Source organism: Manis javanica, chromosome 7, assembly GCF_040802235.1.
Source record: "Manis javanica isolate MJ-LG chromosome 7, MJ_LKY, whole genome shotgun sequence".
Lineage (NCBI taxonomy): Eukaryota > Metazoa > Chordata > Mammalia > Pholidota > Manidae > Manis > Manis javanica.
In genome coordinates, this window is record NC_133162.1 from 83871279 (window position 1) to 83884360 (window position 13082).

General features: G+C 36.6%; 1 protein-coding gene across 5 annotated transcripts in view; it reads right to left on the minus strand.

Annotated features, from left to right (window-relative positions):
* The window catches only part of RYR2 (ryanodine receptor 2), an 894209-nt gene that overhangs the window by 229529 nt on the left and 651598 nt on the right, over window positions 1-13082 (minus strand). For all 5 annotated transcript variants that reach the window (XM_073241246.1, XM_073241245.1, XM_073241243.1 and 2 more), the window contains exons 38-39: window positions 10924-11124; window positions 5705-5810 (exon numbers count right to left, since the gene is read on the minus strand). In XM_073241246.1, the coding sequence (XP_073097347.1) occupies window positions 5705-5810; window positions 10924-11124 (307 nt within the window). The remainder of the gene's footprint in view (window positions 1-5704; window positions 5811-10923; window positions 11125-13082) is intronic.

Below are 13082 nucleotides of genomic sequence, written 5' to 3' on the forward strand. Positions count from 1 at the left end.
CAATCTCTGGAAGCATTTATAAGCAGAATGGATAAGATGCAAGAGACCATTGATGGATAGAAACGAGAGAAGAGGAACGCATAGAAGATGACACATAAAGAGATAAAAGGATCTTCAGGAATGAAACAATATTAAGAGAACTGTGTGACCAATCCAAAAGGAACAATATCCACATTATAGGGGTACCAGAAAAAGAAGAGAGAGGAAAAGGGATGGAAAGTGTCTTTGAAGAAATAATTGCTGAGAACTTCCCCAAACTGGGGGAGGAAATAGTTGCTCAGACTCCAGAAGTACACAGGACTCCCAACAGAAAGGACCCAAAGAGGACAACACCAAGACATATAATAATTAAAATGGCAAATATCAAGGACAAGGACAGAGTATTGAAGGCAGCCAGAGAGACAAAAAAGGTCACCTACAAAGGAAAACCCATCAGGCTATCATCGGACTTCTCAACAGAAACCTTACAGGCCAGAAGAGAATAGCATGATATATTTAATGCAATGAAACAGAAGGCCCTTGAACCAAGGATATTGTATCCAGCACGATTATCATTTAAATATGAAGGGGGGATTAAACAATACTCAGACAAGCAAAAGTTGAGGGAATTTGCCTCCCACAAACCACCTCTATAGGGTATTTTAGAGGGACTGCTCTAGATAGGAGCACTCCTAAAAAGAACACAGAACAAAACACAAAACATATGAAGAATGGAGGAGGAGGAATAAAAAGGGAGAGAAATAATCATCAGGCTGCATTTATAATAGCTCAATAAGTGAGTTAAGTTAGACAGTAAGGTAGTAAAGAAGCTAACCTTGAACCTTTAGTAAATATGAATCTAAAGCCTGCAATGGCATTAAGTACATATCTTTCAATCATCACCCTAAATGTAAATGGACTGAATGCACCAATCAAAAGACACAGAATGGATAAAAAAGCAAGACCCATCTATATGCTGCTTACAAGAGACTCACCTCACACGAAAAGACATGCACAGACTAAAAGTCAAGGGATGGAAAAAGATATTTCATGCAAACAATAGGGAGAAAAAAGCAGGTGTTGCAATACTAGTATCAGACAAAATAGACTTCAAAACAAAGAAAGTAACAAGAGATAGAGATGGACACTACAAAATGATAAAGGGCTCAGTCCAACAAGAAGATATAACTATTATTAACATATATGCAGCCAATACAGGAGCACCAATATAAGTGAAACAAATACTAACAGAATTAAAGGAGGAAACAGAATGCAATGCATTCATTTTGGGAGACTTTAGCACACCACTCACTCCAAAGGACAGATACAACAGACAGAAAATAAGTACAGAAACAGAGGCACTGAACAACACACTAGAACAGATGGACCTAATAGACATCTATAGAACTCTACATCTAAAAGCAACAGCATACACATTCTTCTCAAGTGCACATGGAACATTCTCCAGAATAGACCACATACTAGGCCACAAAAAGAGCCTCAGTAAATTCAAAAAGATGGAAATACTACCAACCACCTTTTCAGACCACAAAGGCATAAAACTAGAAATAAAATGTAGAAAGAAAACAAAAAGGCCCACAAACACATAGAGGCTTAACAACATGCTCCTAAATAATCAATGGAGCAATGACCAAATTAAAATGGAGATACAGCAATATATGGAAACAAATGACAACAATAACACAAAGCCCCAACATCTGTGGGACACAGCAAAAGCACTCTTAAGAGGAAAGTATATAGCAATCCAGGCATATTTAAGAAGGAAGAACAATCCCAAATGAATAGTCTTATGTCACAATTATCGAAATTGGAAAAAGAAGAACAAATGAGGCCTAAGGTCAGAAGACGGAGGGACATAGTAAAGATCAGAGAAGAAATAAATAAAATTGAGAAGAAAAAAACAATAGAAAAAAATCAATGAAACCAAGAGCTGGTTCCTTGAGAGAATAAACAAAATAGATAAGCCTCTAGCCAGACTTATTAAGAGAAAAAGAGAGTCAACCCACATCAACAGAATCAGAAATGAGAAAGGAAAAATCATGACGGACCCCACAGAAGTACAAAGAATTATTAGACAATACTATGAAAATCTATATGCTAACAAGCTGGAAAACCTAGGAGAAATGGACAACTTCCTAGAAAAATACAACCTTCCAAAACAGACCCAGAAAGAAACAGAAAATCTAAACAGACCAAATACCAGCAACGAAATTGAAGAGGTAATCAAAAAGTTACCTAAGAACAAAACCCCTGGGCCAGATGGATTTACTTCGGAATTTTATCAAACATACAGAGAAGACATAATACCCATTCTCCTTAAAGTTTTCTGAAAAATAGAAGAGGACGGAATACTCCCAAACTCATTCTATGAAGCCAACATCACCCTAATACCAAAACCAGGCAAAGACCCCACCAAAAAAGAAAATTACAGACCAATATCCCTGATGAACGTAGATATAAAAATACTCAATAAAATATTAGCAAACCAAATTCAAAAATACATCAAGAGGATCACACACCATGACCAAGTGGGATTGATCCCAGGGATGCAAGGATGGTACAACATTCGAACATCCATCAACATCATCCACCACATCAACAAAAAGAAGGACAAAAACCACATGATCATCTCCATAGATGCTGAAAAAGCATTCGATAAAATTCAACATCCATTCATGATAAAAACTCTCAACAAAATGGGCATAGAGGGCAAGTACCTCAACATAATAAAGGCCATGTATGATAAACCCACAGCTAACATCATACTGAACAGCGAGAGGCTGAAAGCTTTTCCTCTGAGATCAAGAACAAGACAGGGATGCCCACTGTCTCTACTGTTATTCAATATAGTACTGGAGGTCCTAGCCATGGCAATTAAACAAAATAAAGAAATGAAAGGGTTCCAGATTGGTAAAGAAGAAGTCATACTGTCACTGTTTGCAGATGACATGATATTGTACATCAAAACCCTAAAGACTTCACTCCAAAACTACAAGAACTAATATCAGTATTCAGCAAAGTTTCAGGATACAAAATTAACACACATAAATCTGTGGCTTTCTTATACACCAACTATGAACTAATAGAAAGAGAAATCAGGAAAACAATTCCATTCACAGTAGCATCGAAAAGAATAAAATACCTAGGAATATACCTAACCAAGGAAATGAAAGACCTATACCCTGAAAACTACAAGAAACTCTTAAGAGAAATTAAAGAGGACACTAACAGATGGAAACTCATCCCATGCTCCTGGCTAGGAAGAATTAATATCGTCAAAATGGCCATCCTGCCCAAAGCAACATACAGATTCAATGCAATCCCTATCAAATTACCAACAGCATTCTTCAATGAACTGGAACAAATAGTTAAAAAATTCATATGGAACCACCAAAGACCCCAAATAGCCAAAGCAATCCTGAGAAGGAAGAATAAAGTGGGGGGAGGGGGGCGGATCTCACTCCCCAACTTCAAGCTCTACTACAAAGCCACAGTAATCAAGGCAATTTGGTATTGGCACAAGAACAGAGCCACAGACCAGTGGAACAGAATAGAGACTTCAAACATTAACCCAAACATATATGGCCAATTAACATACGATAAAGGAGCCATGGACATACAATGCAGAAATGACAGTCTCTTCAACAGATGGTGCTGGCAAAACTGGACAGCTACATGTAAGAGAACGAAACTGGATCACTGTCTAACCACATACACAAAAGTAAACTCCAAATGGATCAAAGACCTGAATGTAAGTCATGAAACCATAAAACTCTTAGAAAGAAACAGGCAAAAATCTCATGGACATAAATATGAGTGACTTCTTCATGAACATATCTGCCCGGGCAAGGAAAACAAAAGCAAAAATGAAAAAGCTTCTGTACAGCAAAGGACACGATCAATAGAACAAAAAGGTATCCTACATGATGGGAGAATATATTCATAAATGACAGATCCAATAAGGGGTTGACATCCAAAATATATGAAGAGCTCACACACTTCAACAAACAAAAAGCAAATAAGCCAATTAAAAAATGGGCCGAGGAGCTGAAAAGACAGTTCTCTAAAGAAGAAATTCAGATGGCCAACAGACACATGAAAACATGCTCCACATCGCTTGTCATCAGAGAAATGCAAATTAAAACCACAATGAGATATCACCTCACACCAGTAAGTATCGCCATCATCGAAAAGACAATCAACAACAAATGTGGTGGGGTTGTGGAGAAAGGGGAACCCTCCTACACTGCTGGTGGGAATGTAAATTAGTTCAACCATTGTGGAAAGCAGTATGGAGGTTCCTCAAAATTCTCAAAATAGAAATACCATTTGACCCAGGAATTCCACTTCTAGGAATTTACCCTAAGAATGCAGCACTCCAGTTTGAAAAAGACAGATGCACCCCTATGTTTATCGCTGCACTATTTGCAATAGTCAAGTATGGAAGCAACCTAAATGTCCATCAGTAGATGAATGGATAAAGAAGATGTGGTACATATACACAATGGAATATTACTCAGCCATAAGAAAAAAACAGATCCTACCATTTGCAACAACATGGATGGAGCTAGAGGGTATTATGCTCAGTGAAATAAGCCAGGTGGAGAAATACAAGTACCAAATGATTTCACTCATCTGTGGAGTATAAGAACAAAGGAAAACTGAAGGAACAAGCAGCAGCAGAATCACAGAACCCAAGAATGGACTAATAGTTACCAAAGGGAAAGGGACTGGGGAGGATGGGTGGTAAGGGAGGGACAAGGGTGGGGAAAAAGAAAGGGGGCATTATGATTAGCATGTATCGTCTGTGGAGGGCACGGGGAGGGCTGTACAACACAGAGAAGACAAGTAGTGATTTTGCAGCATCTTACTACGCTGATGAACAGTGACTGTGAAGGGGTATGTGGGGGGGACTTGGTGAAGGGGTGAGCCTAGTAACCATAATGTTCTTCATGTAATTGTAGATTAGTCATACCAAAATAAAAAAAAAGATATCTGCAGCCTCATGTTCATAGTGTCATTATTTACAATGACCAAGACATGGAAACAACCTGTGTACATTGATGGATAAATGGATAAAAAGTTGTAAAATACACACATACGCACACATCATGGAATATTATTTATCCATAAAAAATGAGGAAACTCTACCATATGTGACAATGTGGATGAAACATGAAGGCATTATGCTAAGTGAAATAAGACAGAGAAAGACAAATATTGTATGCTCTCACTTATATGTGTAATCTATAAAAAAAAAAAACTCTGAAAAAGAGATCAGATTTGTGGTTCCCAAAGTTGCGCTTGGGGGAAGAGGGAAATGGAGGAAGATGGTTAAATGGTATAAACTTACAATTATAAGATAAAGAAGTACTAGGGATGAAATAAATGTACAACAGGACGACTGTAATTAACATTGTTGGATGATATATATGAAAGTTATTAAGAGAGTAAATCGTATTCTCATTATAAGAAAATTTTTTTTTAATTCCTTTCTTCTTTTTTTTTCTTTTTATTGTACTATATGAGAAGGTGGATGTTAGCTGTAACTACTGTGGCAATCAATTCACAGTACATGTAAATCAAACCATTTTGCTGTACTCCTTAAACTTAAACAGTGATGTAGGTGAATTATTCCTCAATAAAACTGGAAAAAAGTTAAAAAACTACATTTAAAAAGAGTTGTTAGTCAAGAAGACCTTACCACAATGTGTCATCAAATCTTCATGAAAATCCAAGAGTTGGTCTCGGATTTCTTCAGGACATGGACATTCACTTTTGTCATCCTTAAAATTGAGAAGCATATTGATCTGAAAGTTTGGAAAAGTAAGAAAGAGGAAGAAGGAGGGTAAAAGAAAAGTGAATTCAGGGATGACACAGCAAAGAAGATGATAAAAGCCAAAGTTGTTCAAAATCTGTTTTTGAGTATTCATGAATGGTTGCACAATAGCTGAACAACCATTGTCTACCACTCAATATAACAAATGCCACAAAATAAATAAAATCATACAAAGCTTAGCATGTTGCAAAATAATGATATAACTTGCTTTCTCTTTCCATTTCACAGTATGTTAGACTCTTATATACAGAGAGTTCTTAAATCAACTAAGATCTAAATGTTATTTTTAAAAATATTTTATTATGCTTCTCCTAGATTTCCATTTTTTTCTAGCTAATTCCAACACTTTATTAAGTGTTTTAAATAACTGAATATTTTTGAGAGGTGTACAGCAGTAAAGAAGAAGGAAAACCCTAAATGTAATTGACAAGTAATATAATGGATAACTTTGGCTCATGTTCACAGTTCTATTAAGCAAATTACAAGAAATTTTCTTCCATTTGCTTTAGTTTTAAACACAATGATATTACATTTATGAATGAAGAAAAGAAAGTTCTGTTACTGTTTCATAATTTTATAATTTTCCTTTAGGAAACAATTATAAGTCTTCTTTCCAGAGTTTTATATTTGAATTCTTTGTTAAACTTTTATTTTGAGATAATAGCAGCTTCATATGATATTCTAAGAAATAATATAGATACCATGTATGTTTTATCCAGCTTTCCCCAACAGTAACATCCTGTAAAACAGTAGTACAGTATCACAACTAGGGTACAGTCAAATTGATACAGTCAAAATAGAGAACAATTCCATTACCCCTAGGATCACTCCTGCTACCATTTTATAAACATATCCACTTCCCTCCTTCCTGCTCCTCATCCCTAATTCCTGTCAACCACTGATTGGTACTCCATTTCCAAATGTTTGTCATTTCAAGAATGATATATAAATGGAGTCACACAGCATGCATGTACACACTCCCATTTGCTCCTTTTGATGCCTGTAAGGTCTGTGTAGTATCTCATTTCATTCCTGACATTGGTAGTTTTGTGTCTCTCTCTTTTATCCATGTCAGGATTTTCAGCAGTTTGTATTTTATTCTTGTTTTTAAATAACCAGCATTTGGATCCATTGATTTTTTTCAATTATCCTATTTTCAGTTTCATTGACATACATTTATGTATATTATTGCCTTCCTTCTGCTTGCTTGGGTTTATTTTGTTCTTTTTCTAAATTCTGTGATAGCAGCTTAGATTGTTGATATGAGTATTTTTCTCTTTTTTAAATGCAAATATTTAGTGTTATAAATTTCCCTCTCAGCACTGCTTTAGCTATTTCCACAAACTTTTATATGCAGTATTTTCATTTTTTTCCAATCAATTTATTTTTAAATCTCCCTGAAGACTTCCTTCTCAAACCATGATTATTCAGAAGTATTTTGCTTACTGTCCAAGTATTAGATATTCTCCTATTATCTTTCATTGATTTCTAATTCGACTCAAAAAATTAAATTCTTTTAAGTTTCTTGAGGTTGTTCTATGGCCCAGAATAAAATCCATTTTCTTGAATGTTTCATAGCCATTTAAAAAAAATGTGTATTCTATTATTGGCTGGAATGTTCTACAAATTTCGAAGGATTCTTTTAGTTGATAGTATTGTCACATTTTCCCATATTCTTGATGAATTTCTATCTAGGTTTTCTATCAATTACTGAAAGGGCTGTTGAAATACCCAATTATAATTGTATATTTATTTATTTGTCCTTTCAATTCTCTCTATATGTCTTCACATATTTTTTAGTTCTGTTATGTAGTACATACACATTTGTCTTCTTCGTAGATTGGTTTTTCATCATTATGTAATGTCTGTCTGATAATTTCCTTTGCTGTGCTATAGGCACTCTTACTTTCTTTTGATTAATTTTTCATGATAGATCTTTTTTCTTTTACTTTCCTTTTACTTTCAACCTATCTACATCATTATATTTGAAGTGAGTTTCTTTTAGACAATACATAGTTAGGGACAAAGTTTTAAAATTCATTCTGCCAATATCTTTCTTTTAACTGGTGTAGTTAGATTATTTATATTCATGGATTTATTGATATTTTATGACTTAAGTCTGTCATTTTACATGTTTTCTGTCCTGATTTATTCTTCCCACCCTGCTGTGAGCTCCTTGAACAGTTTTTAGGGTGTCATTTTGAATTGATCATGTATTTTTTAGCATATCTTTTTGTATAGTATTTTAAGTGGTTGCATCGGATATCACATTATAAATACACAATTCTTACAATTACTGGTTTCAATATTTTGCCAGTTTGAGCAAAGAGCAGAAGCTTTATCTCCCTTTTTTCCCCTTATTATTCTCCATTTAAGACATAATTGTCTTTACTATTTTTATACATAATTTAGAACATATCAGATAGTTGTATCAATTTTGCTTCAACCATCAGTATAATTCAGAAAATTCAAGAGAAGGAAAATGCACTGTATTTATCCATATTTTCACATTTTCTGTTCTTCCTTCCTAATTTTCCAAATTTTCTTTTATTGTCATTATTTTCTGTTTAAAGACTTCATTTAGGCATTCACTCAGGGTAGGTCAGCTGCCATCAAATTCTTGTAGTTTCCTTTCATTTGAGAAAGTCTTGATTTCCTCTTTATCCCTGGGGAGTATTTTCACTGCATACAGAATTCTGGGTTTTCAATCTTTTCTTTCAGCTCTTGAAAAATATTGTTTCACTTCCCTCTGGGTGCCATATCTTCTGAATAGAAATCCATTGTGACTCAAACATTTTACTCCTAACATGGTCTTCTCTTTCTCACTGCCTTCAAGATTTTTTCTTTTAGTTTTCAGAAGTTTGACTGTAAGATGTCTTGTTTAGATTTCATTGGGTATCCTGTCTGAGGCTTAATCAGCTTCTCAAATCTCTTTCTTTATATATTTTGCCAAGCTTGAAAAGTTTGCAACTATTATTTTTTCAAGTATTTATTCAGTTCATACTTCTTTGTCTTATCCCTGGGACTTTAATGTCACAAATATTATATCTTTTTCTATATTTGTACTTGTCTTTAAGGATCTATTTTTTTCCAGTCTGTTTTCTCTGTTTTTTCAGGCCAGGTAATTTTTATCGTTCTCTCTTCACTTCAGTGATTCTTTTCTCTGTCTCCTTCATTCCATGTATTGAAGGTTTTACTATTTCAGTTATTGTTTTTTTCAGTTCTAAAATTACTTATTTTATCTTATATTTCTTTGCTGGGATATTTTCATTTTCAATTTTGAGGGAGCTTTACAATGGCTGTTTTAAAAGCTTTGTCAGATAAATTTCACATCTTTGTCAACTCAGAGTTGGAATCTGTTCATTATCCTTTTTCATTCAAGTTTTTCCTAGTTCCTGATGTGATGAGTGACTTTTTTGTTGAAATATGAACACTTCTGGTATTATGTTATGAGACTTTGGATCTTATTTAAGCTTTGGTTTCTTCTGACACTATCCAGCAGAAGAAGAGTTTAGGCTACCTTGTTATTGCTAGGTGGGAGTGGAAGTCCATTTCTTCACTAGGCTTCCATGGACACTTGGAAGAGGAAGGACACCTTGTTCCTGCTGGGTGAAGCAGGCAGATCCAGTTCCCCACAAGACCTGTACTCACACAGCCTTGGCTGGAAAGGGCAAGAGTGCCTTGTACCTCTCCCTCCCTAGACTCTGCTGCAGGAGGGAAGCCTTGTTACCTCAGAGGGGATGAAGTCCCAACACGCTGGAGCCCCAGCTGGAGCCCTCATCAGAGCCTGGTGAGAGCAGAGATCTGGGCTCCCCGCTCAGTGTTTGATGGCTGGGGTAGGTGAGGGGTGGGACAGTTTTGATTATGGTGTTTAGCTGGAGTAGTTTGGTTATTACCTAAAAGTTTTGCCTTGCTAGACAGTTTTGCTGGTCCTTTGGTTAGCCATACAAGGCTTTTGTTGGGTCTTTTCTTGTCTATGGCCACTGGTGCTTCTGGATTGCTGGCTTCTTAACCTCCATGTCTGAGATAGATGAGGCAAAAAGAAAACCCAGGGAATTCATCCCAGCGTCACTCCTTGGGTCCCAAGTTCCACAGCCAGTCTCCTTTCTTCTCTCTGTACCTTTTAGAGTCTTCTTATGTTATCTTTTGTGTAAGGCCCAGGGTTAAAGTTGTGCTTAGAGGAAGAATAGGGAAAGGCACATGTGCTCCATCTTTCTGGAAGCAGAAGTCTTCCAAAAGTAGTTTACCAAATGGAGTTAATCTGGGAGAGGTTGGAATTTTTCTCTGCTTAACAAATGCTGTTTATAGCAACAAACACAATTCCATGTCTCTTTCTTCAAAGAAATTACATTCTAGAGAAAAAAATTTTAATTACGTAATTAGTCCCTAAACACTTTCATTCAGAGATATATTGGGTATAAAAGGAATTATAAGAGTGAGATATAGAAGATGGGATCTGTCAGGTCTACCTTTTGACCATCACAGCTATATCTTGGGAATTTCCTACATTATCAGTCCCATCCTGAGGTAGATTCCAGAAAACTCATATCCCAGACTAGTTCATTCTTTGGTTTAGGAATGTGTCCTTGTTTCTGCTGCACCCATGGGTGACCTGTGTTTGGAGATGAGCAGCCAGAGGAAGACCACAAATAGGTGATCAGTTTTCTAGTAAGACTAGTGGCAGTGACATTTGGCTCCTCTAGGAGGGGCCAAACATAAAGTATGTAGCATGAGCCATAGGAGTCAAGGGTTCCTATTAGCTGAGGCTGTGCCATGTCTGCCAAAGATGACCCACCTATAGTTGACTATTGTTCCTGTTTGTAGAACTTTAGAATCTGGCAGATGGTCTCCTCAAAGAATCTACGATACACTTGATACATTCTAATAAGGTAAGACATTTGTTCAAACTAACCAAGTAGATTCTTTTGGTAAAAATAAAGAATACTGACCAAATCAACTTGGCTAGTTTAAAGAGAACAGGAAACAAATACACTTTTAACTTAAGATATAATTTTGCAATGTATAGATCCTGAATGAACTGAAACCCAAAGAAGAAAGGAAGAATTTTCATTTCCTTCTCATACCTGTTCCTGAGGTGGTGACCTGAATTCCTTTGTTTTCCTGGCTGTAAGGGCAGCTGACATGTTTAAGGCTTGCATAACTTCATTGTATCGGAAACGCTGATTGTCTTGAAGTTTTGCTACAAAGTCATCTGAAAAGGCCACAATGGCTTCTATCCGGTGCCGGACCTGGCAGTCACAGAGGTATTGAAGCAGTAGGCACATCTGAAAAGATGATTGAAAAGACATGAAATTTAATTTCTGATTGTTTAAATAGTTGATATGTTTCAAATCAAAATCTGTGCAGATATGCTTAGTTGCCACCTCTTCTCCTTTACAGACAGAATCCTGATTTTGTGGAGACAGCAATGTGCTTGGTCCCAGGGGATGAAACATAAATCGTCTAAGAAAAAATGGCAAATATATGTCCAGCTGGTAGACACTTCTTATCCCAGGTCTGCTCTATAGCTACAGGTGCGATGGCAAATGAGATATTTAAGAAGTTTGCTAGGAGTTTTCTGGAAAAGATTTTCCACCATTAATAAGAGACTAGAACACCCTCTTTTCGAAATGAGTATAATTGGATAAAGACTTGATCATTCGATAAAGAAGGAGGTAACACTCTTTAGGATGAAAACCACAGACTAAAGATCACAGAAAGATATTAAGATTGGGGTTTCTGATGACATCATTAAGCTAACTCTATTAATTCTAGAACTGCTCCCATACAGACATTGCATATAAGCTAATTCAGTGGTTTTATTGCTTATTCATTAAACAGCTGAATATTCTCTTACTGGAAGCCAAAAGGATTTTTGACTGATATAGTGTATCAGTATCAGTTGGCCCACCAGAAAATGTTCTGCCCAAGTTTAGGAAAACATTTAAATACTCTTAATACCAATTGTGATATAAATACTTGGCAATATTAAAGATAATTTAAAATCCCTGTATGTCACCATCCACAGCAGGCCATCTCTGCCAATGCCAACTCTGATGGAGCCACACTGTTCATCCCTATCTCACCATCCCCTTTGTCCCCTCCCAGGGGAAGCACCTTCCTCTTGGATCTGGACCAGCAAGACAGCCTCCTAACTGAGTGAGCTCTAGTCATCCTCTCTTTCTCCCCTTATCAATCTTCCTCACAGAAGCTACACTGCTATTTTTAGAATAAAATTATCCAATACTTCAACTGAACTTAGAATAAAATCCAAAATCTGTCATGTGACTGGTTTTAGCAAATGGCTGGATTCTATATGAACTGTCCTCTGCCTACCTTACCCTCTCATTACACTGCAGCCACCCTGGTCTTCTCCGGCCCCAGAACCTTTGTCATGATATGTGCTCTGTGTGATAAGCTCCTAGGACACTCTTTTTAATCCTTCTTCACTCTTGGTGACCTCCAGCTCATCCATGTGACCTTAGTTTAAAACTCACCATCTCAGAGAGGCCTTCCCTCACCTTCCTCCCAGTAAGCCATTCATTCTTCTAGCAACCTATTCTTTTCCTTAAGCTCATTTAACAAAATTAACAATATGGCATTTTAAAAGAAACACATAAATAAGTGTGCATTTCCCCCAGAGTCTGTGAGTTTATGGAAGGCAGGCCCACATCTGTGTCCTTCATCCATCAACAAGCACCCGGCTCAGAGGAAGACTTCAAACAATGCTAAAGAGTGAAAAGCAAAAAATATGTCAACGATACAAACATCAAATGGATTCTAATGAACCAAAGAGGTGTTCAGAAAGGATCCTGCAGACATCTTGATAAGCACAAAGGCAAGCAATCTCTTTGATTCCTTAGAAACATACATGCTGTACATAAAATCTTGCTCTGTGAGAATGGGCATGTCTACTGATGAACAAGTGTTCTGAGGTGGGCAGGAGGAGAATGGGATAGGAATGCCTTGGATTCCAGGCACTCTGACAGAATGCTGGTTAAAATGCATCATCTGCAGAGAGATACAGGGAAATTGTTAATGAAGAGATGGGGGAGAAGAAGAGCGGGCAGGACAACAGCCCATCCCTATGCTCCTTTCAGAGACATGTACACACACACAAATACACATATACCCATAGATACATGCAGAAACAGATGGCAACATGGCACACTTGCAGATGTGTACAACAGGCATAGATTTGACCAAGAAAACCATCTTGAGAAAAATACTAAATTTACATTTT